The following is a 26,526-nucleotide window of genomic DNA, read 5'->3' as shown; positions in this document are numbered from 1 at the left end:
AAAAGTGTTACTTGTAATTCAATTAAGCCCCATCCTTTTACTTTGACTGTTCATAAGTGCTCCAAAATTCTTATTCGTCTAGTTTTTTTACTCGAACATCAGTTCTTTATTTCAGTTTATTTAAATATACATATAAACATATACATACACACACACACATACACACACACATATATATATATATATATATATATATATATATATATATATATATATATATATATATATATATATATATATATATATATAGTTTGTTGGCTTTGGGAAGAGCGGAAGGAAAAAAGTGATTCTTACGCCAACACATACGTCACTTTTAATTACTTTTGACTTTCGTCCAACATTTTCGTATTGGACGAAAGTCAAAACCATTAATTTAATTACAAATTAATTGTTATATAAAAAAACCACAAAAACGCAAATTTAATTGAATGTTTTTAAAAACATTCTGAATGTTTTTAAAACATTCTGAATGTTTTTAACAATATAAACAATGTTTTTATTTTTATTTTTTTTAATAAAATGTTTTTATTTTTATTTTTTTTAATAAAATGTTTTTATTTTTATTTTTTTTACTGTAAATCATGCGCGGAGTGTTGCTACATCGACTATCTTATAGCCTGACTCGCAAGGGAGTGCTGCTACATCGACTGACAAATAGCCTGACTCGCAAGGGAGTGCTGCTACATCGACTGACAAATAGCCTGACCCGCAAGGGAGTGCTGCTACATCGACTGAGGGTTTGGTTGGGGCAGGCAGTCTATCATTATTAAAAAAAAAAAATTCCGGTCTTGCATTTTAATTTTTACTTTTTGTCAACAAAATATGGAAAAAACTTTCGGACAACATCTAAGGGTTCTATATATATACATATATACATATACTCGCATATATATATACATATATACATATACACACACATATATATATATATATGCATATATATACATCTAAATTATATCAACAGATGTATATATATATATATATATATATATATATATATATATATATATATATATATATATATATATATATATATATATATATATATATATATATATATATATATATATATATAATAAGAAAAAGCTTAAGAAAAGACTCTCAAATGATTGTTCAAAGCATTTCTCCATGATAACACTTGATCACATATTATGAAATCAACTCAGCAAAGTGTTATTGGAATTTGACTGGGAGATATTACCTCACTCACCATGTTTACTAGATGTTGACTGAGACCTCATTCACCATGTTTACTAGATTTAACCTTGAATGGTTATTACTTGTTTTGTTTTGTTTATGGAGTGAAAATCGATGAGGTCAAGTTTTTTAAACAAGACCAACTCAAATCATACCTCAAATTCAGTGAATTTTTTGTTTTCAAGCATAAAGAGTTCTATTCACAGGGCATCTTAAATGTCCCAAAATGACATGAATTTTTTTCATTTTGAGTAATTTTTAGATTTTAAATCAGTTTCATATGTAGTTTTATCTACTAAAACCAAAAATAAAAATATACTGAACATTTTTATATTTGATTCCCTTCCCTTTTTTTTCTAAAGTTATAACAGACTCAAAGCATTTTTGATAATCAACTCTATTCACATTTTTAACCAATTTCTTGTGTAGTTTTATTTAATAAAACCTAATAAAATCTTATCATTCTGTTATTAAATTATTGTTATTAATGTGTTTATGCGTGTAAAAGTATATATAAACTATTTTCATGAATTGTAATAATTCAACAAAATAAAATTTTGTTATTGTCAATGTCACAAATACAAATATATATACAAATAAGTGTTCAATGTTAAAATATAAAAAATTATAAGTTTTAGGCATTATTTTAAATCTTTTTTATTTTTTAAATATGTGTATAATCTATTTGAAATCATTTATCATAACAGCAATTTCAAAATTATTTTATATTTGCCACATTTATGCACACTCCTACCCTCCATCCCTATGGGTAGCCTGTAGGATTTTAAATCACAGGGAATTAAGAATTATTTGAAAATAATTTTTAAATATTGCTGGATATTTTTTGACTAATCTTAAAGCTCCATGACATTTAGTAAGTAATCTCTTTGTAATACTATCATGATTTCTATTAAGAGTTATTACATCTTTTTCTAATAAGAATTATTACATCTTGTTTTACTAAAATTTGTACTTGTAAAATTATTTCAGAAATAAATTCTTTTCTTAGTTAAGTCACATCATTTTACAGTGGTTGTGTCTACATAAACCAAATTAATATTTTTTTCAACGCAAACATTCCCACCCAAAGCTTTAAAATTATTTTACTATGTGGTTTCCCAATTCATATTTGGAATTTTTTATGCCTTTTGTTAACTATTTTGTTCTATAGTTTTTATCTAAATTTATCTATCATTTTTTCAATATTTTTAAAATAATTGTTGTGAACTTTCTTGAAAATATTTGGCAATTGGAATTTTATTTTCATTTGTTAAATTGAAAAAATATTATTTCAAAAGTTGTGTATGATAATAATATTTTTTGTTTAAAATATTTATGATAACTATGTTTACTGTTCAAAGTCTTTTTTTTTTTTAACTTTTGTTTTAGGTGCCCCATAGAAGTTCATGCCTCCTTCCTTACCAATGGCGGGAAATATGCCCAGAACTCTCATGGAACCTGGGATCTGTTGCTTATAAAGCAAGTTCTCTAACTACTGCGCCACTCTTCAAGGGACCATTGCACAGTGGTTAGAGTACTTGTTTATAATATAAAAATACGGGTCTTTCTAAGTCTATTCCACACTGACTTTTACTATTATTTTTCCTTGTATATATATCCTAGCTTTCCAGACCCTTAAAATATGGGTCTTCACCAAACCGACCATTCCAATACTTATCTATTCCACACCGATCATTTCTATACTTATTCCTTATTTAATTCAATATTTTTTAATCAACGGTAGAAAAAACAATTCATTAAAAAGATTGCTTTATGAGCAAAAAAAATTAACTTTTCTGCAGACATAGCTTATAAGAAATTTATAAAATGGTTTGTTTTTCACTTGCATAACTTTGTTAGCTCAGTTGTTGTCAGTACCCTGTCATTAGTGTTGTTTTGTGAGGGTTCAAATCCTCCCCTTGACACAATACATTTTCAATTTTACAATCTGGTTGTTTATATCTGGCTGTACATTTATATCTGGCTGTACATTTATATCTGGCTGTACATTTATATCTGGCTGTACATTTATATCTGGCTGTACATTTATATCTGGCTGTACATTTATATCTGGCTGTACATTTATATCTGGCTGTACATTTATATCTGGCTGTACATTTATATCTGGCTGTACATTTATATATTTATAGAAAAAAAAAATAGCAATAAAGTCTTTTATTTGTTAAAATAAAGTTTTTACTAGCTACAGGCTTTTTTTTTTTGCCTCCACAGCACCTTCTGGAGTAGCAGGACGGACTTCATAATTTTTTTCTTTATTTAGTTTCAGACCATTTGCAACTTATTAGGACTAATTACCCAAGCACATTAATAACATAATCTCTATCATGACATATGCGCAACAAATATCTCCCATTGTTTTGATGTTTTTAGAAATTTTAGGCTTTTTTAAAAATTCCCTTTCATTTGTTATAGTTATTACATTATAGTTTTATAAAAGCCTTATATTATAGTTATAGTTATTATTAAAAATTAAGGAGATATTGTTGCAATGCAGTTTTCAAGTGAAAGTAAAACTGTAAAACTTGATATATGTTTTAACATTACATAATTTGAACTTTAAATAAGTTAGATATTTTCTTTCGTTCACAATTTCTTATTAAAAAAAGTGTTGCAACTCTTTCTCACCATTACCTCAGTTGCAATAGCTGCGAAGGGTTCTGTGTCAAACACACTCGAAAGGGCGCTACTACTACTACTAAAACTAAAACTGTTAAGTTCAGTGGTAATATAGAGAAATTGTCTAATGTGAATGTGATCTATAATTATGTTTATTCTTAATTGTTTAAAGTGGTTATGATAACTATGTTTATTGTTTAAAGGTTTCATATGATACAAGCTACAATTTTAAAGAAAACACTATTAATGTGCTGTCATATCAATCAAAGGAAGTTTATACACAATATGAATTACCTTCGTCACTTAGCTCTTCAGAAAATTTTTCAGGTAATTTTAACTAGAATTTTGTTTTTATAAATTTGTGAGCTTGTGCTTTCATATTTCTTTTCTGCTAAAATAAAAATAACGCAACAACGCTGTGTGATAAAGATATAATAATGATGTGTGAATTTAGTATGAGTTCTTAGATTGAAACTATATTACAGTTTATGTGTATATGACCTTTTTCACATAAATTAAAAAAATTTTAATGGCAGTATTCTCGTAAAGCTAGATAACCTCAGAATCCTTCATCTATTTACCCAAGATAAAACCACCAGATAATCTCAGATCTGTTTAAATTTTTTTTTTTTCTTTTTTTTTTTTTTTTTTGTTATTCGCCTCCTCAAGGCCGATAAAGCCACTACAGATGAGGAGGTTACTTAATAGTGGTTATTAATAGTGGTTTATAAATCTTTAATAATTCAAATAGATTTAAAAGGTTAATAGATAGTAGTAAGTTGGTCAATAAGAGTTGATATCTTTAATATTTTATGGGAGGCAGCAGGACATATTGCATGTTGCTATGGGTTGTATGTTACTAGTACCAATACTGGTAACTAACAAACCTGAAACAACATCTTGATTAAATTTTACAACAAATTTTTTGAAAAAAAAAAAATTCATTGTTGAATTGAAATCAGGTTCTTCTGTATAAAATTTTAAATAATTTTTTGAATGATAAGATTAATTATATGTCATTTATTATTATTAAATACAGTTATATAATTACAGTTATATTATTTGTTATTTTATATAGTTATAATTATATTTTGTAAAATATTTTATGATCAGAAAAGAATTAATTGTATCATGTTAGTTATTTTATAACAATACAAAATACAAAATAGCATTTTTATAATTAGAAAAGAGTTTCTTATAATAATAAACTTTTGTGTTTAGATATCAAAGAAACTTCAGTTAACAGTTCTCCAAAACATAACTTTGATACAAGTATTGAAAGGTTTGTTTATTTTTATTTTGACTTTTTAATTATAGGATATATTATGAAACCGTTTAAATTTTTTCAGCATGAATGATTTCAATGTATTTGTGTCAAGCTATACTTATGATCCATCAGTGTATTCTCGTAATGAAGATTTTGATATGGAACTACCGTTAAATAAAGGTGATAAAGTGTATGTTTATGGTGGTATGAATGAGGTATGGTTTTTGTGATTTTTTTATTACTTGTGAAATAAAAAAATCACAAAATGAAAATAACTATTCAATTTTTGTACTTTTATTTTTTGGTTTTATTTAAAATCTTATATCCTACTTTTGTTTGGTTCTTTTTGTTGTTTAATTTAAAAACCAAAATATTTTATTAATTTTTTTTAATAACATTAACAAAAAACAAAAGAAAATGCTAACAAAAGGTGAAAACTTGCATTTTTTCAGACATTTCTGATAAATTTTATTAAATTATTTTATTAATATGACTAAATATACAAACAACAAAAGTATTAAATAACCGACAAACATATCAGAGAACAGACATGAAAAAGTACCAATAACAGATGTATCAAAGAATAGATTTCTGTCAAGAACAAACATATCAAAGAGTAATAAACATATCTAAAGCACAATATTAAAGTTAATTATTAAAAATTTCAAAAAAACATTTCAGATTGATATTGATATAAGAAAGTTAATCAATTTTGTTTAACTCGTTTCTCCATGGTCGTTGCATGGAGAAACAAGTTTGTCAAATTTTGTATTTCTGAATTTTAGGATTGATATAAAAAAAATTCTTTTAGAGTTGCTCCCCCAGGTCTTGAGGAGATAAATATGATTAAAAAATGAAAGTGTTAACCAAAAAATTTGAATTTTATTTTACACAATTATTATTTAGAAAAAAAAGTTAATCTGAAGAAAGTTATAGCTCCATAGCAATGATAATAATAATAACATAAACATTACATAAACACATTAATAACATAATTGAGTTACATAAACACGTTAATAACATAATTGAGTTGCATAAACATGTTAATAACATAATTGAGTTACATAAACATGTTAATAACATAATTGAGTTACACACTTTATTAACATAAAAATCTCTATTAATGATAACAGTTGTGTTATGGTTCTCTCTGTGTTTTTCTTAATTTAAGGCTTTTATAAAATTAAAACACTTATAAAACACTTTTTAAAATTTAATTACAGTTACCAAAACATGAGTTGTAAACAAATAGAAACAAAATATTTCTTTTCAACTAAATTAATTTACGTTAATCATAAGTTGTGAAGAAAAAGGTACAAAATATATATTTTCAACAAAATTGATTTACAAACAAAACAAAAAATTCTTATTAATAAAAAAAACAAAAAATACTTTTTAAAACATCTTTTTAAAAAAAATTTTTTTTATCATTTACAATTACTGTATATATACAAAATAACAAAACAAAATACAAAAAGAAAAATATGAATTTACAGATAAACATTTAACAACATATATAATTAGTAAACAAACTGCACTTACATTAATTTTAGATGTTAGGAATAAGGAGTCCCAAAATGACTGCGGCTTTAAATCTGTTTTTTTCAGGAGCTCTAAAAATGTTAAGTAACTTATCTGCTGTAAAAAAAAAAAATTTACAAGATTTATTGACTTGGAACTTATTATTTTTATACCCAAAGTCCTGGAAACCTAGCTGCCATTATACCTAAGGGCTTTAGGTTCAAAAATTGATTGTTCTTCTAATCTAAAAATTATAATTTTTTTTCCTAAAAATAGTCCATAAACTTCTTTACATTTTTAGAGCTCCTGGATACCAAAAACCAAGAAGAAATAATCTTTTTTGTGGCTTTCAAATCTGGAGTCCTTTTTGGGACTCTGGTAGATGTAATTAAACATTTCATGCTCCTCCCATTTTATTTTCTAAGCTGGCCACTCCCCTATTAAATGAGAGGAGGTCTTTGCCTTCATTTTGGGTTCACACCGTATTTGTCCTATAGGATGTGGGTCCTCTTTTTTGATATGCTAAAAAAACATTGTAAAATGAAATCAAAATCAAAAAAGCAATTATGATATATAAATGTAGAAGGAGTAAAGACATATATACACTAAAAATCAGTTTAACTGTCATTGCTAATGATGCTGCCATTGTTACTGCTATCAATGTTAATGCTGTTACAGCATTAACATTGATAGCAGTAACAATGGTAGTTGCAACAACCGCCATGGTTATATCATATATTGTAATTATATTGTGGAAAACTCTAAAACAGTGACAACTATGTGGTTTGCATTTAACCTAGTTTTTAGTTAGTAATTATTTTTAGTATGTTACAGGGTTTTTAATATGAATATTTGAGGTTTGTAATATAATTTAATATAAATAGGTTTGTAATATAGTTTAATATAAATAGGTTGTAATATAATTTAATATAAATAGGTTTGTAATATAATATAAATTGTAATAACTGTTAAAAGGGAAGTGAATTTTAGCTTGATGGCAAGATAAAAAAAATGAAATAAATTTCTCGTAGTTTTTATTGTGAGAAAACTACACATTATTATTTATATAATAAAAATAAAATATTTATAGTGCCATTATAGAATAGTACACAAATAAGAGAACAAAAGTTAACTAATAAACAAATTTGTTTACAGGTTTTGTTTTCCAGCTGTGCCTAATCACTAAAAAGAAACTAAAATTCAATAATAAAGTTTATAATAGGATATGAAACATAATACTACCATGACTTGTATTACACCCTGATTGTATACTTTTAAAAAAATAATTAAATAACCTTGAGTCAATATAAAAAGTTTAACAAAAAGTTATTTAAAAAATCTTACAAATCTGCCTAAAAAAAGTAAAAAAAAAAGAAATTTTATATATTTTCAAACTCAAAGTATTTAAAAATATATGAAAAGATAAGTTGAAGAAACTCACTTGTTTGCTCACAAATATCAGAATGATACAAGTATTTATTTTAAAATTATGTGGTGTATTTATTATAAGTAAATTTAAAATTCCACTCTAAAATCAAAGTTCTAGCTTAAAATAATATTCTTATAATTTTCCATTGGTTGTGGCACTAAAGATAATAGTATTGTAATAAATAGTTGTGTAAGAGAGAGAGGGAGGGAGAGAGAGAGGTTGAAATAAGTGTCAGACATATCCGCCCCTCGGACTATTCTTAAGACCTGCTTGAAGAGGACAATAAACTATTGTTCATTTATTCAGTAAAAATGAACAATTGTTGGTTGCCCCTATAATCAGATCTTAAAAGCAGTCCAGGGGGCATCGATGTTTGACACTTATTTTAACCTCTGTATGTATATATATATATATATATATATATATATATATATATATATATATATATATATATATATATATATATATATATATATATATATATATACACTACCGACAAAGTTTGAGGCAGGCTAGGAATTTTTAGAAATAGCAAATAAACAAACCTTTTCAAGTCTAATTTATACATTAATCAATAGGTTCACCAAAACTAAATATTATTACACATTTTTGATCAATAATCTCCAATTTTAACTTGCGTTCTCTAGTTGTACTCATACCAGTTTTGGTTTGTCAAAATAACCAGTTATTCAGTAAATAGCCCACTGTTAAGAAATAGTGTTATTAATACCTTTACTAGAGTGACAATAAACTTTGTGTGTGGTATACTTTTTTGTAGTAAGAAGAAAAAAAACGAGCATAGAATTTTGATATTTATATTTATAATTTGGCAAAAATTGTCTGAAAATTGTAAAAAAAGTGAAAAAATGGATAAACGAAAGGAATTATTATAACATTGCTGAAAGAGAAAGAATTCAAGTTTATCATGAAGAAGGTTATTCACAAGTCGAAATTAAAAAAAAAAAATCAAAATTTCAAGATGTTGTGTCCAAAGGACATTACAACTGCACAAAGAAACTGGTAAGAATGCAACTAGAAGATGTACTGGAAGGCCTAAAAAAAATAATAAATTGCAAAATAGAAAAATAAAAAATACTTGTTTATCAAATAGAAGGTACACTGCTGAAAAAATCAGGTCTGTGTACAATCAATTTAATGATCTTAAAATTAGCACTTCCACTGTGAAGAATCGATTGAAGAAGTTTGGCTTGCATGGGCGTGTAGCTGCTCATAAACCATTATTAAGACCAATTAGTAAGACAAAAAGGCTAAATTGGGCTAAAAAGCATCAACATTGGTCAATTGAAGAATGGAAAAATGTCCTTTGGACAGATGAATCCAAATTTGAAGTTTTTGGTTTAAAACGTCATGTTTTTGTGCGAAGATTTGCAGGGGTAAGGTATTTGGAAGAATGTTTAATACCCACTGCAAAACATGGGGTGGATCTGTGGTTGTTTGGGTATGTTTTGGTGGGAGGAATAATGGAAACCTACACAAAATTGAAAGAATTATGACAAAAGAGGTGTACAAAGACATTTTAGAACATCAAATGCTGCCTTCTGGTGAGAGGTTATTTTCCGATCAGTATGTTTTTATGCATGATAATGACCCGAAACATACCAGCAAAATCTGCAAAACTTTTTTAGCAGATCTTCAAAGCCAGAAAGTATTAAAAATAATGGAATGGTCACCAGAATCACCAGATCTTAATCCAATCAAGTTGTTGTGGGAAGAACTTGATAGGAAGAACAGCCATCTTCTGTGAAAGATCTATGGCACATATTGCAAGTAAAATGGGGTGCAATACAACCTGAAAAACTGTCTAAATTTATTGATCGTATGCCGAGGATCTGTACAGCTGTAATACAGAATAAAGGTGGTTATTTCGACGAATCAAAAATTTAATTAAAACACTAGTTAAAATGAGAAATTATTGATCAAAAATGTGTAATAATATTTAGTTTTTGTAAACATATTAATTAAATTATAAATTAGACTTCAAAAAGTTTGTTTATTCACTTATTTCTAAAAATTCCTAGCCCGCCTCAAATTTTTTGTTGGTAGTGCATATATATATATACATATATATATATACATATATATATACATATATATATATACATATATATATATACATATATATATATACATATATATATATACATATATATATATATATATATATATATATATATATATATATATATATATCTATATATATATATCTATATATATCTATATCTATATATATATATATATATATATATATATATATATATATATATATATATATATATATATATATATATATATATATATATACATACATACATATATGAGATACTGTTATATTTAGGATGGTTTTTACCTGGGAGAATTAAAATCTGGCGAGCGAGGATTAGTGCCATCTAATTTCATTGAAAAATTTGATGGTAATTTTTAAAAACATTAAAAAAGAAATACAATATTATTAATTTAAAATGTTTTTTAGCAAAATAATTTTAGTCTTATATTATATTTTATAGTAAACTATTGGTAAATTTCAATTGCATCTATATATATTGTGTTTCATTATTCTTAGATGACTTTTTAAATATGCATACAAATGAGAAAAAAAGTCCATCTCAAAATAAGATAGTTGACAATGAACCTTTATCAGGTAATGTTTGATAAAATAAAAAAGTTGACAAGTTTGATAAAATTTTAATTAAAATTATCAATGTGTGTGTGTGTATATATGTGTGTGTGTGTGTGTGTGTGTGTGTATATATATATATATTAGGGCCATGCGAATCGATTCAATTCGATTTGCGAACCAAGTGTTGCTTCGATTCGTGATTTGATTTGAAAAAAATGATTCAAGTTTTTTGAATCACTTATTTTGTGAGTTCTATTGCTTTTTTAAGTATTTTTATACTTTTTAATTCCTTAACTTTTCATAAAAATTTTACAGAAATTTGTAAAAAAACAGTTACTATAGTTATTACATTATTGTTCATCATTGTTCAGAAATATTGTTTGTTCAGATATACAATATTGTTTGTTCAGATATACAATATTGTTTGTAATTGAAAATAATTGTTTGCTTCCAAACAATCGCTAAAAAATCCGGGCAAAAAATTTTTTAAAAATAGTTTTAGTAGTAAGGTTTTTCGTTATTGAAAAAAGGGGATTAAATTTGGATTTCCTCATATTGCTGACCCGCTTCAATTCGAAACTAAAAATGCTGATTTGCAGGGCCCTAGTATATATATATATATTTAGAGATGGAAAAAAATATGTTTTTTTGCTATCGTGTTTTTTCACCCAAAAAAAATTTTTTTGGAAAGTTTTTTGGGGTGTTTTTTTTTTGAAAAAAGTTTCTTTAGAGTTTTTTTTATATTTAAATTAATCTATTTTTTTTAAAGCGTAAACAGATTTCACAAAAGAGTTAAATTAGTGATTTTTTTATTGCTAAAATGGTCAACAAATTATTTGTTCTTTTCAAAGTTTAAATTCAAAAATTGATAAGAAACAATTTTATATTATGTTTTTTTATTTTATTCAAAACTCATCTACAGAAGAATCCTAGAAAACTTTGATTCTTGGTCAAGTGACTCAAATCCTTGTTCAGATAACTTTTCATCTGAAACATTTATTTATTTGTGAGATTTATTTGAAATATTTATTGGTTCTTTTGGCAAAATTAGTTATTGTGTTGCACACTATCCATTGCTTCAAGTTTTAAATTTTGCGATACAAGCACTAATTTTGCTGCTCTTTCATTTGTTAATCTGTTTCTTTTGGCACTGTGAATATTTGTAGCAGGAAGCTGAAGAATTTTTGCTGCTACTTTTGATAATTCAGTAGATGAACATAATCCCTTCCATAAAAGTTTTTGAAAAAACTCCTTCTTTACATTGATAGTTTGCTAAATTAGCCATCAAAGTATCTATGTTGTTATTAGGTGAGTTTACAGAAATTGATTATATTACTTCATATGCATCAATCTGTTAAAAAAATTAAGATATTGCATTAATAGTTTTACTTAGTTTAATAAAAATAAACAAAATTTACTAATAGTTTAACCTTTTGTTCCCCATTTAATGTTCCCCAAATATCTTCCTTGATATTTGTGGTCAAGTAGATATATGAATTTTTGATAAGCAAAATTTTTTTCTTTTAGCAAATAGTTCTTTCATTTCTACATCCTCTTTTTTTGTTAAAAGACTGCCTACTATGTTTTGATTAATATTATTTTCTAAATTAAAAAAGATTTCAATTAAAGACGACAACATCGGGCTGTCGGCTTCTGTTATCTTGATTGCATCAGCTATTGGTGCTAGCAGCTTTGAAAATCCTTGAACCCAAAAAATATCTGATAACAAGCTATTTTTTGTTGTAGAATTCAATACACATAGCTCAGAGATGACCAAAGATTTTAAAGACTGTTTATTTATAACTCTCAAGACAGGCCATTGTGGAACCCCATCTATTATTAAATAGATTTTAATCATAGAAATAAAATGTTTATTAATCATTAGAAATAATATGTTTAATGTTTTAACTAATCGTATAAAAATAACAATTACCTGGTCTTTACCGGTAGTCTTAATGAAGTGTTTGAATCAACTGTTGATTTTTGAATTTCTTTAAATATTGCAACTAATATGTGAGAATTTTTGATTTCCTTTACAATATCTGTTGCTTGTGACAATAACATACAATGAGTAGGTATTTTTATAAAATCATTAAAAAGCAAATTAAGACCATGAGGTATACATCCATAGGAATTAAGAAGAGGATAGCTGTTTTTTAATAGTTTCCATGCCTTTTTCATGTTTGCTGCATTGTCTGTTACTATTCCCAAGATTTTTTTAGGAATGATTTCTTCTAATACCGTACAATTTTAACTAATATTAGTTAATATTAATTTCTTCTAATAGTATTTTATCTGCTATGTATTCACCAGAATGACTTGATGAACCTGAAAATTATTACTTTCATGTAAATATTTTACAAACTGTTCAGTTATAAAATTAGAAGTTTTGAATGTAAAGAACTAAGTTAAGAGTTAGGAGAGAGTTAAAAACAATTTAAAAAAAAATGTATTTATTATTTATTCTTAAAAATAAATATACATTTATGTAAATTTTATCTGAAGTCAGTGATTTCCATAAAATAGGCAATAATGAAGGCAATGTCAACACAAAATTGATAACTGCTTCATTTCTGCAAAAAGTAAATAGTTTTCAAGTTTTAATTTTTAAATTATTTGCATAAATTAGTATTTTTGCTAATTTATGCAAGTAAGCATTTTTGTTTAAATTTATTAAACTAATACTCACCTAATATTACTCCATCCATCACACATAAGTCCTACAGAATCTGCTATTGCAATTAATTCTTTAACATTGCATGATATTCTACTGAATTCTTTATCCAAACATGCGTTTGACACTTCATACCTTGATGGGAGCTGATAAGCTGGGTGTAAATTATTTTAAAAGGTTTTCCAGTATTTATTATCAACTAAACTTTTGGGTGACCCACTTGCGTAAATAGCTCTAGATAGATGTGCATTAATTGATTCCTATGAAATATAAATAGATGTGCATTAATTGATTCCTATTAATCTCAGATAAACAATTAAAAACAAATACACTATGCAAAAAAAGAAAAAAAATTTTGATACCTTTTCAAATTGTTTCATGCTATCAAACCGTCCTATTAGTCTTCTTCCTATCATAAGCAAGGTTTTTGAATCTTTAATTAACAAACACTTAATTTCTCATCTTGAATCTAATAACTTTCTGACCATCAATATGGATTTCTATCTTCTCGTTCTACAGCTGATTTGCTAACAGTAATAACTGATAGATTTTATCGTGCATTAGATAAAGGTGGAGAAGTTAAGGCCATCGCTCTTGACATTGTTAAAGCTTTTGATAAACTTTGGCATGCTGGTCTTCTCCATAAGCTTTCTTATGGTGTATCTGGAAACATCTTTAAGATTATTGAATCCTTCCTTTCCAATCGTATTATAAAAGTTGTCCTCAATGGACAGCACTCTTCTTCTTATTCTGTAACTTCAGGGGTTCCTCAAGGTTCTATCCTTGGCCCTATACTCTTTTTAATTTACATTAACTGTCTTCCAGATATTCTCACATCTGGGTGGCATTGTTTGCTGATGATACTACCATTTATTCTTGTCTTGATAAGAAACCAACACTCTCTGAATGCTTGGAAAGGGCATTTGAGCTTGAAAAGGATCTCACTTCTGCTACAGCATGGGGCTCACAGTGGCTGGTGAACTTGAATACAGATAAAACTCAATTTTTTCAGCCAATCGTTATCGCAATAATTTAGATCTTCCTATATTTATGAACGGTGATGTACTTGATGAGTCATCTACTCTTCATCTTCTAAGATTAACTCATACTTCCAATCTTTCTTGGAAACCATATATCAAATCAGTTGCAAAATTAGCATCTGCTAAGGTTGCATCTCTTTATCGAGCTCGTCACTTTCTTACTTCGGATTCTATTCTTTATCTCTATAAATCTCAAATCTGGCCTTGTATGGAATACTGTTGCCATATCTAGGGCGGATCTTCTAACGATGCCCTTTCTCTTTTAGACAAGGTGCAAAAACGCATTGTAAACATAGTTGGACCTTGCAGCCAACCTCCAACCATTATCACATTGTCGTAATGTTGCTTCTCTTTCTCTTTTCTACAAATACTATAATGAGCACTGCTCTAAAGAGCTAGCGTCTCTTGTGCCATCTACTAAAATTCATTTTCGTCTTACTCGTCATTCAATTAAGTCTCATCCTTTTTTTGTAACTGTTCCTAAGTGCTCCAAAAACGCTTAGTCGTCTAGTTTTTTTCCTCGAACATCAACTCTTTGGAATTCGCTTCCTTCATCTTGCTTTCCTGATTCATATAATTTGCAATCCTTTAAGTTATCCATCAATCCTTATCTTGCTCTACAATCTTCATTGTTTCTCTTTCAGTAACTTCCAACTTTAATTAGTGGCTGCTTGCAGCCTTGTTGGAAGCAAAGATGTTTTAAAAAAAAAAAAAAATGTTGAACAGGGTTTACCACTTTTAGAAAATGGTTCTGAATGTTTTAAAAGGGTCTGAAATAATGTTTATTACATTTGTACTATTACAATGCATACTTAAAATAAGGTTTTTAAATTTGAATGTTGCTCTACTGTGTGTTGTTTCGGTCATGATTTTTTTTGACATGACTATGTCATCATTTAAAAATTTGTATTTAACTTTAACTGGGGATTTTCTACATTACTTAATATGCATGGCCATTCGTGCTCTGCTTTTTGCCATAACATCATTGTAAAAAGACCATTGAACTCTGTCTATTTTACTCACCTGGCTTGCTGGCTTAAATAAAATGCTCACAGATGTTTTCTTTTTACTCTCAGCGTGGCTACATATTACTCTATTATCATTACTCATTATTATGTTCTAATCAAACAACTAAACAATGTGACTATTTTGATTAGAAATCTGCATAATTAATGCTTACTAATTGTATTACCCAAATTTACTTTACTACAAATTATGATAAACTGGTACATTATAGGTTTTCAAAACAACAATATATCATCATTAATATTCTTATGCTTCAAAACAGTTACCATAAAAGTATAAAATTAAAAAATAAAAATTCTACAACACACTTATGCAATATTATTTATAACATGATTGAAAATACTATCTCCACTTTCTGAAATTAAATGTTGACAAATTTAATTTATTTGCAATTGCAGAAGTAAAATTAAAAAACAAAAAGCATAAAGTAAAATAGCAAAATTAATAAAAAACAACATAAAAACTATGCAAAAGTTATACAATACATATAAAGTTATACAATACATTTAAATAAGTTTATAAAAAGTTATACAATACATAAAAATTTTCAATGCAGTGTTATTTTATTTATAAATTAAAAAGTTCTTATTCATTCTACAAACTACAAAAATTGGTTTTCATTCATTTTGTTAAAAAAATTGTTTTTAATGTTAACGAAAAATTGTTTTGAACTCAAAAAACATACCTACATAAATAAACAAACAAAAAAAGTCAAATCTCCTTTACTTATAATGTCTCTGTATTTTATAAGAAAAATGTTTCTTTAAATATTTTTTTCAATTTTATTTTAGCTTATTATAAGTAAGTCATTGAGGAATAAATATTAAAGTTATTTGATAAACATTTGAAGACAGATAAATGGTATAATAGGAGAATGACAAAGTCTTTAAATAAATATCACCTAAAAACACTTTTTAGGTGATATTTATTTAAATGTTATTGTTAAAAGTGTTAAAGTAGTTAAAAAAATACAACAACAACAAAAAAAGTTTTTGGTTTTTTGAGCAGTGGTAAAATAGCAAACTATGTATTTTAAAGTCTTGAATTTCTTGCAAAAACCATACTTTTTTTTACTTTCCAAGCTACCTTGGAGGTAGTTTAAAAAAATATGGTGCACTAAAACATAGTTATTTAAAAAACTAAATTAAATCACAAGAACAGTTTTCATATTACTAACCTCTGTTAAGCTCTTCATTTAAATTGACTATAAAAAAAAATTGGAAAACTTTTTTTGATTTTCGTGAGGATCTGCTACTTTAAGAAATTTAAGAGCAACACTAATAAAGTCATATGTTAAATAAAAGAATGAAAACTCTCCTTTAATAAATATCACCTAAAAACAAATTTTTTTAATTATTTCAGTGTTTAAAATAAGAAAAAGAGTAATTTCAAAAAAGAAACACCAAAAAACAAAGCAGTTTTTTTTTGCAAAAAAACGACTCACATCTCTCTCTCTCTTTCTCTCTCTCTCTCTCTCTCTCTCTCTCTCTCTCTCTCTCTCTCTCTCTCTCTCTCTCTCTCTCTCTCTCTCTCTCTATATATATATATATATATATATATATATATATATATATATATATATATATATATATATATATTATATGTATATATATATATATATATATATATATATACATTATTATTAAAAAAAAAAGATAGAAATGGTAACTTTTTAAGAAATAAAACTTTGAAGAAAATTGCTATTTTAAAACTTTGTTTTTGGAATTTCCACAGATGATATTTCTAGTATTTGGTAGTATCTTGGTTGGCGTTTCTGGAATTTGGTGGTATCTTGGTTAATGTTCTTAGCATTTTGAGAAAGCAGCCATTTTACAGAATCATTGATGAACTTTATAGAATCATCAATGAACTTTACAGAACTATTATGATTATCTGTAATGATAAGATTAAGCTTGGTTTTAGACTTTTTATCTCAAGAATCTTTATAAGTTGAAAGTAAAAAGTTTATAAAGATGATTTTCTGTCAAGCATTTTTGAAGTTTTAGGTGCTTTGTTCTTCATTAATTTATCTCAAGAATCTTTATAAGTTGTAAGTAAAAAGATTATAAAGATGATTTTCTGTCAAGCATTTTTGAAGTTTTAGGTGCTTTGTTCTTCATTAATATGAATACATGTTACCATACATTTACTGATATCAATAGACTTGTACAATGTGCAATAAAGTTAAGCAGCTTGATAATCTTAATACATTATCATAATCATTTGTTTGGTATATATAAGTTATTATATATCCCAAAAAAAATACTTACTTGAAGAGTATTTTAGCTTGTTGCTTTAAACCATGACTTAAAGAGAGAGAGTAGCACAATCTTATTGGTTGGTAAAATCACATGTAGTGAGTGAGCTGCATTTCAAACTGTTTAAAGAACATGGGTTTCCACTAATGTAAGTGGTTTGTAGATTGAGTTGATAAAGTTGGTGATACCATAGTATTAGTCTGGTGTAGTTTTGTTTTTAATTTTGTGAATTTTTGTAATTATATTTGCATTATTTATTTATACATTAACATTATTATTATTCATATTACAGTTTTGGCTGTTGATCTCAATATTGCTTTATCTTAATTTTTTTTAAAATAAAGTTTAATAGTTACTGCTTTATCATTATAAGTTATTATACTTTTTTATTTAGAGGAGTACCTTATGAAAAGTTTTCATTCACCTGCAGTAACAAATGAATTTGAAGGTTGTTTTTTCTTTGTTTTATCTTTATAAGCTAATGTATTTGACAATTTTTAACACATAGCCCACATGATTATATTCTTGCGTCACAATCTTCTATTATTCTTGTTGTAATACCTTAATAGATTAATTTAATGAAAATGTGTAAAAGTATTTTTTATTAACTAAGGATTAATATTAACAAAACATTTTATCATTCTAGATGATCTCAAAAGTTTTCATTCACCTGCAGTTACAAAGGAAATTAAAGGTCATTTTTTACATGTAGTTTTTTTTAAGTTTGTGTATTTGACTATTTATAGACCATAATGGAACTTTTCAATTAACATAATAGAACTTTTTTGTTACAATGGTTAACAAGTCAGCACTAAAACAAGAGGATTTTCAAAGAAAAAGACCTAAGATGAGATATTAGGAGTTAGTTAATTAGATAAATTGGCCAAATAGAGGGATCTGAGCGAAGGAAAACAAGATTCATTTAAGCACTCACTGTTAAATTGTAAACTAATTATCAATTAATATGTCATGTTTTATCGTTTTGTTCATAATTCAGCAAGTTCACTTTAAGTCAAAAGCTATTTTTAAAAACAAAAAAAAACAAACAAAACAAAACAAAAAAAATAAACTTAATAAAAAAAGAAATAACTGAAATTTAAACTAGTACACTTTTACATGCATTACTTCTAATTTTAAAATACAACAAGCAAAACCATTAATTTAAAAAACTATTTAAAAAAACTAAATAGACATTTTTGTTTATTTTGTTAAGTGATATCTGTAAAACTTCATTTTTTTTTGTCTAGAGACAACCAAAAGGAACTTTTGGTTGTCTCTAGCATGAAATTCTGTTTCATATCATCCAACCTGCAGCCTCAGACAAAATCCTAGATCAGTCTGATATTTCTTACCATCAAATCATTGACACCTACAATTGACTTCAAAAACCTTTTAAATAGATCAAATGTCTCATCGGCATTTCCACTTATCTACCTCTCCAAAAAGAACCTTACCTACCTTAAATAGGATCCAGCTCTGATAACCTACTAGTTCAGTAAGCTCCATTGACTTGGTAATAACTGGTAGCTTTGGTTTTCCCAAATGAATTTTTTTCGGGGACATCACACTTGACCAACACCTCTAACATTTTCTTTATCTTTTTGCCAACATCATTGTCAACTAGGACCAGTATAACTAAATTTTCTGTTAAGTACTGAGTATGCCACTGCATGCTGACAAGAAAAGTCTGTCCTAGTTTTGGATAGTAGTCCCTTATTCCAAATGATGACTTAATGGCAGCCATGTAATTTGTCAACCTCAAACCGCAATAATAAGAGGTCAATCCACCAGGTCCACAAGACTAACATTTATCATTATCTAAATATTAAGTAATAATAATTTTTTTACTCTAATTAAATTTTAGTTTAGTTTACTTAAAATTAATACAACCAACTTAATATTTTATAGTCATCATTTGTTTACCTTGGCTTTTACTTTAAAATTAGAGTTTTATAGTAATTCATCAACAAGATCTTCACCTGTGAAAACTATAGCTTCAAATACAAAGGAACCAGTATCAGAATATATATGTGTATATATATATATATATATATATATATATATATATATATATATATATATATATATATATATATATATATTTATATATATATACATATAATATTTATATATATGTATATATATAAATTTATATATATACATATATATAATATTTATATATATATGTATATATATAAATGTATAAATATAAATATATAAATATATATATATTAAAAATTATAATCTTAGGTTTGTATTAAATTGAGTAGTGTTAGTAATATGACTTATAAATAGATGTTATCAGAAGTAAATCTACAAAACACTAATCTGTATAATGATAAAAATTAAGAAACTTGAAAATTTTGGTTCTTTATCAATTGTTTTATATTTGCAACCATTTTCTCTTTATTTTCAAGTTTCTTAATTTTTATCATTATACAGATTAGTGTTTTGTAGATTTTCTTCTGATAATATCTATTTATAAATCATATTACTAACACAACTTAATTTTATGATTATAACTATATAATTATATTGTTGTTTTGATTATGTAATAATAATCAATTTTTTCGATTTGAGAGTGATCAATATAAAGTGAAATAATCACAAAATAGATCAATAAATAAATAAAAAAGTAAGATGAAAAACAACAACTTTTTCACGGTACTTAAAGTTTCATGCCGTTTGCGGCACTCATCAGCCTTATATGGCTGATGAGTGCCTTTAAGTACCGTAAAAAAGTTGTTTTTTTTCATCTTACTTTTTTATTTATATATATATATATATGTATATATATAATATTTATATATATATGTATATATATAAATTTATATATATACATATATATAATATTTATATATATGTATATATATAAATGTATAAATATAAATATATATATATATATATATATATATATATATATATATATATATATATATATATATATATATATATATATATATATTAAAAATTATAATCTTAGGTTTGTATTAAATTGAGTAGTGTTAGTAAAATGACTTATAAATAGATGTTATCAGAAGTAAAGCTACAAAACACTAATCTGTATAATGATAAAAATTAAGAAACTTGAAAATAAAAAGAGAAAATAATTGCAAATATAAAACAATTGATAAAAAACCAAAAAGTTAGCAACTTGAAAATAAATAAGATAATAATGGAAAATTTATATCTATAGAGAAGTTATAAATCATTATCATTAATATATAATATTGGTATTATGTATGTTCTTGTGTTACTTAGTTACTGTTTATTGTTTATTTTATTGTTTATTATTATCCACTTATTTTGTTATTATGATTATCCAATTGTTATTATCATGTATTATGTATTTTAGCTATTATTTGAATTTTCAACTCTAATCTTTTAGAATATAATTTTATTTCCACTAATGTTTACAAATTACCATACATCTAATTTCAGTTTTTTCTCACTCCTATTAACTTATTATGCCAGACTCTTCTGATTGGCATTGTTTTAACTGATTTTCTAAGAATATGCTGTTTGGCTCTGCTTTTGAATTAGATCTCAACAAAACATTATCAAATAAAAATACTAATTTACTTACTTAATTATCATGACACTGCATGTAATCCAAGAAATATAATTATAGATTATAATAATTCACACAGTTCAATTAGTTGTAAATACTATGACCCTATAGATTTCAATAAAATAGCAGGGTGGCCACTGGTCATGGAAATCATGGAAATGTCATGGAATTTTATTTGGTCATGGAAAAGTCATTGAATTCCTAAATTTTCTTTGAAAGTCGTGGAAAATTCATGGAACTTTTGAAAATGATATTTATTTTTTTCTAATTGTGATATTTTTAGGATGCAAAGAAAAGTACTAGTATGTCTACTCTAAGTCCTTTTTGAAAAATATATTTCTGCAGTGTAAGTTATAGATTATCATTTTATTGCAATCAGGTCAGGTCAGGTCACACTTTTTAGAAGATAGTTTAAATTTTAGTATTTATTAAAATAAGATATTTGTATAATAACTAAAATACATTTTTAAATTTGTATCAATCATTTAATATGATCAGGTCAGGTTACTCTGCTACTAGTAACATGTAATCCAGTACCACCTGTTTTATAGGATCAACTCATAGTATAGCTTTATAGTAAGGACTCCTTAGCAATGGTGAAGGCATTTCACCAAGGAAAAGGAAAACTGATATACACCAAAAAATTTAGTTTTGGGTAAAGGTTGGAGAAGCTCATAAACTATGGATTTTAAAAGTCAAAATAAAAATACTTAGCTCTAATCTCCAAAATGTAAATGTTAGTGAAGAAAATGAGATCTAGGACATATGGATGAGGTTACAATCTTATACATTGAGATACAGCTGAGTACATACAGAATATACACCATTTTTTGTAAAATAAATCTTATTTTTGTATGGCCACATGTATGATTTTGACTCCCCATCTCGAAAGCCATGTTTTAAAATCTCATTTTTGAATGAATGTTTGTAAAATTTATTATAATAAAAACACATTGAAAAACCCTAATAAGAACATGTCAATTGCAATAAGTGAATTAGTTAGTAGCAAAAGTAAAGACTAATAGTTTGTGTGATTTTGAATTTAGTTCTTTATAGTTTAAAAAGTTGTAAATATAAATATAACAAATTTATTATTTAGAATTAACTATGAATCAATAAAATAAAAAGTCTAAAAAGTCATGAGTAAGAAACATCTGAGAAACGCAAAAGAAATTAAAAGCAATGTTATCTTTTTTAACAAAACAATCACTTCCAATAGAAAAATTGTGTTCATTTGAAGTATTTTCAAAGATTCCAAAATCTATTGAATACTAAAATGTTCCTGCCTGCACTTTTAATGCAGAAATATTGTGGAATTTAAAGGTTGTTGTGTCACACTTTTACATTCACTTAGATGTACTGGTTTGAGTGAGTTGTTTAAAGTTATGTTTACAGATAGCAAAAGATTTTTTATTGAGTAGAACAAAATGCAGCTAATTAATAAATTGAGTAATATATCCTTATTTTAAAAATGCAAATGATAAAGGAAGTTTAGCTATCACCATTTTTTGTTGTCTATGATGAGTCTACTTCAAGAGGAACAGTTGAATATTCTAATTCATTATTGGAATGAGTCCTCAAGTGTTGTTTAAGCTCGTTATTTGGATTCAAAGTTTTTAAAACGACTTAATGCTGAAAATTTTACCAAAGAATTAAATAAGCCATTAAAGGAATTGCTGACAAAAAACTTGCTTCAGCTCTCCATTTATGTGTCAAAAATGGAAAATCATCAAATACACATTGGAACAGCAGTCAATATTATTTTACTTTCTAAAGATGTGACAGAAACCGCAAAACACAAATTTGAAGATTGCATTACTATGCTGGTTAAAATTGTTGAAAAACTACAAGAAAGAAGTCCTTTGAAGTATATGTTAGTGTGAAATGCAGCATGTCTATCCCCAAGTAATATGGTAAATAACAAAGAAGTTGGATTTGCTTGTTTTGGTCAGCTAGTTGATAAGTTGTATAGATCAAAGTTGATATCTTCCCAAACAGCTGATTCTGCCAAAGATCAGTTTGAAGACCTAACAAAATCTATTGGAACAGTAAAAAAAGAAGAGTTTGGGCAATTCAATTGTCTAAAAATATACCTTGACAAGTTTTAATGCCTTATCTGAATAGGAACAAACATTTTGAATTATTAGGGAAAGTCTGTATCCTAGTTTTTACGTTACCTTCACAGTCAGTGTGCTGTTGAGCGAGGCTTTAGTGTCAACCAAGAGCTTTTATTGAGAACATGCAACAAACTTCTTTGATTAGTCAATGCACTTTATCACCATGTAACTGCATAGAAACAGGATGTTCATAATTTCACAATTACTAATTAATTAACAAAAAAGTTGCAAGTTAGCTCATTCTTGATATGTGTGATATTTAGATAAAAATAAAAGGGAAAATGTTATTACAAAGAAAAAAGAAAAAAAATTTCTTTCTCTTTCTTACACCAATTGTTTTTCATCCCTGAAGAAGTTATTTATTGATTAGTTAATTATTATTCTTAAGCATTCAAGCAAAAAAATAATAATTAACTAATCAACCAAAAACTAATAATTTTAAAGGTAAAAGAATAGCAAACCCTTATTGTTTGATTATTGAACTGTTTGATTATTGAACTGTTTGATTATTGAACTGTTTGATTATTGAACTGTTTGATTATTGAACTGTTTGATTATTGAACTGTTTGATTATTGAACTGTTTGATTATGCCATTGTTATATTAGAAACAAAATTAAAAAAGAGTTTGACAGGATTTATTCTTATATAATTTGTTTTGTTTATTATTTTAAGTTGAAAGTATACTTTTATGTCATTTAATATCTTTGAAAAAACTTTTATTTCAGTAAAGTAGTTTGACTTTTTTGTATATATTTTTGTTCAAAACTTTTAACTTCATTACTTTAACCATTCAAACAAAAGATTTCGATATTTCTTTTGTAAAAAAGTTGATAGTTATTTGTTATTCAGAAACCTAAAATCATTAGAGTAAAGTTATGTTAGCAATTATACTCTATTTTATGTGCAAATAATTGTTATATATTTGTTCATAAATTTATCTAATAAAGATTAAGTTTATTATTTATTTTTGTAAAGATTTATTTGTGAACAATAAATAGAGTTTGTATAGTCGTGTGATAATTAATTATGGCCACCCACCCCGCGTTGTGTTAGGATTCTCTTCTTTCCACATTTACCAACCCTCTTTGGTATTAAGCTCTCCACATTTTTCTCTCTCGCAGTCATTTTTTGTGTATATTTTGTACAGAAACGCGCAAAATACCAAATTTTCTGGCAATTGCTTGTTGAGAAAAATTAGTATTTATTACAAGTGTCCTGATTCAGCAATTTTTTGTGGTAACAAGTCCTTTTTTTTTCCCCATAACTAAAATAGAATATCACATTTCAGTACCACAGTTAAGAATTTGTTAGGTACTCATAACTTTAAAAATATCACATCTACAAAATATCACAAAATATCACAAATACAATTATTTTTACTTTAAAATAAAGAGAAATATTCAAGAAACAATATTTTTACTGATTTGAATAAATATTTTGAAGATAACTTAATAAACGAATTCAAAAGTCTGGTAAAACTCAACAATTGTACAGCAAAAAGATAATAATTAAAATGACATCAAACAAAATGGCTGTCAAAAGTGCTGATAATTAGAGCTAGTTCTAATTAAAGTAATTTACTGTAATTAGAGTTAAAGTAAAACACCTTGTATTCCCCATACGCTCTTATACTAAAAATCTAAAATTCACCTCTCCATGCTATTTGGTCTCTTAAAAGATTATGTGCTTTTTTTTTTAAATTATTGCAATTGTCAAACTTTTATCAGTTATGATGCAAACATCAGAGTTTTTTTCAGACATGATTTCAGAACTTTATAGCAATTAGTTTTTGGTTTGCATGTTTTTTAGTGACCAAGTGGCAACGCCTAATTGCATTGTAAGTACTGGATATTTTATTCTAATGGTTTATCATAAAAGTTTATGAAGAGTCATGGAAATGTCATTGAAAAGTCATGAAAAAGTCATGGAATTTCATTTTCAAATTTGAGTTACCACCCAGAATAAATAAATTCTAATTTAGATCTTTATATTCATCATTACCATTTTTATCTCTGCAGTTTTATCGGCACTCTTACATTACATGTGGCAATAAGTATTACTGAACCCAATTTATATGTAAATGATGCAAACATAACAAGTATATTTATAAATGGGTTTAACATTGAGCTTTGGCCCACTGAGGGGCAAAAATAAGGTGCTTTTCTATATCTGAGCTCTAATTTAAATTTCATTGTACATAATGACCTAGAGATCTTTTCTTCCAAATGTCTAGAATCTATTTTTGTTGAAGTTATAAAATCTATTTTTGTTGAATTTATAAAATCTATTTTTGTTGAAGTTATAAAATCTATTTTTGTTGAAGTTTTAAAGTGTCAATCTACTGCACAATATAAATAAAAATAATTAAATAAATCACTTACCATACCACCGGTAGAAAAAACTAAGCACAATAAATTAAAGTTCAAATAAAAACGCCAGGAACAAAACTAAAACAACTAAAGTGTGTAAACAGAAAATACTAATAAATTTCCCGCTAAGACCATTTAAACCATACAGGTACTTCCAGCACAAATAAATCAAAAATAATCAAATGGCAATATACCTTATTAAAAACCCTTTTAAAATTAAGTAAAGCACAATAGAGTCTTCAAAAAACTCTAACGGTGTCATAGGTATTTCATTCGAATTTCGTTAACCAATCTAAAGTGTTAGAAAATGAAACAACCCGCACAACTTAAAATCATTACTAAAAATCAAGTAATATATGAAAAAACAGTAAATATATATATATATATATATATATATATATATATATATATATATATATATATATATATATATATATATATATATATATATATATATATATATATATATACATATCGCTTACAAAAATGTAAAGATTTTAAAATGTAGTGAAGGATATAAGAAATTCTCTGAATAATAATAAAAGACGAAAATTGTGCATGTGAAAATTAAAACAAAGCTAATGAATGTAAGATTATATAGCATAAAAGCTCCTTGATAATGGTAAAATTATGAAAATCGGCTGATAAATAATATGTTAAAATAATGTAATAAGATTAACTAAATACTAAAATAAGACCAGGTAAATTTTAGCCAAATAAGTGGTTAAAAAATTATTTTGGGTGATAAAGCAATAATATGATAAAGTGATAAACGTGTGAA

At 25.9% G+C, this 26,526-nt stretch overlaps 1 protein-coding gene across 1 annotated transcript in view; it reads left to right on the top strand.

The window, feature by feature from the left end:
- Positions 1-26,526, top strand: part of LOC100205377 (reticulocyte-binding protein homolog 1) — an 88,023-nt gene that overhangs the window by 37,986 nt on the left and 23,511 nt on the right. Inside the window, exons 8-14 of the mRNA XM_065807522.1 lie at positions 4,038-4,161; positions 5,056-5,116; positions 5,184-5,316; positions 10,408-10,483; positions 10,633-10,710; positions 18,082-18,135; positions 18,334-18,381. Coding sequence (XP_065663594.1) covers positions 4,038-4,161; positions 5,056-5,116; positions 5,184-5,316; positions 10,408-10,483; positions 10,633-10,710; positions 18,082-18,135; positions 18,334-18,381 — 574 coding nt within the window. The remainder of the gene's footprint in view (positions 1-4,037; positions 4,162-5,055; positions 5,117-5,183; positions 5,317-10,407; positions 10,484-10,632; positions 10,711-18,081; positions 18,136-18,333; positions 18,382-26,526) is intronic.

Source organism: Hydra vulgaris, chromosome 10, assembly GCF_038396675.1.
Source record: "Hydra vulgaris chromosome 10, alternate assembly HydraT2T_AEP".
NCBI lineage: Eukaryota > Metazoa > Cnidaria > Hydrozoa > Anthoathecata > Hydridae > Hydra > Hydra vulgaris.
The sequence above is the reverse complement of the archived record's forward strand: the minus strand, read 5'-3'. Positions and strand labels throughout refer to the sequence as shown.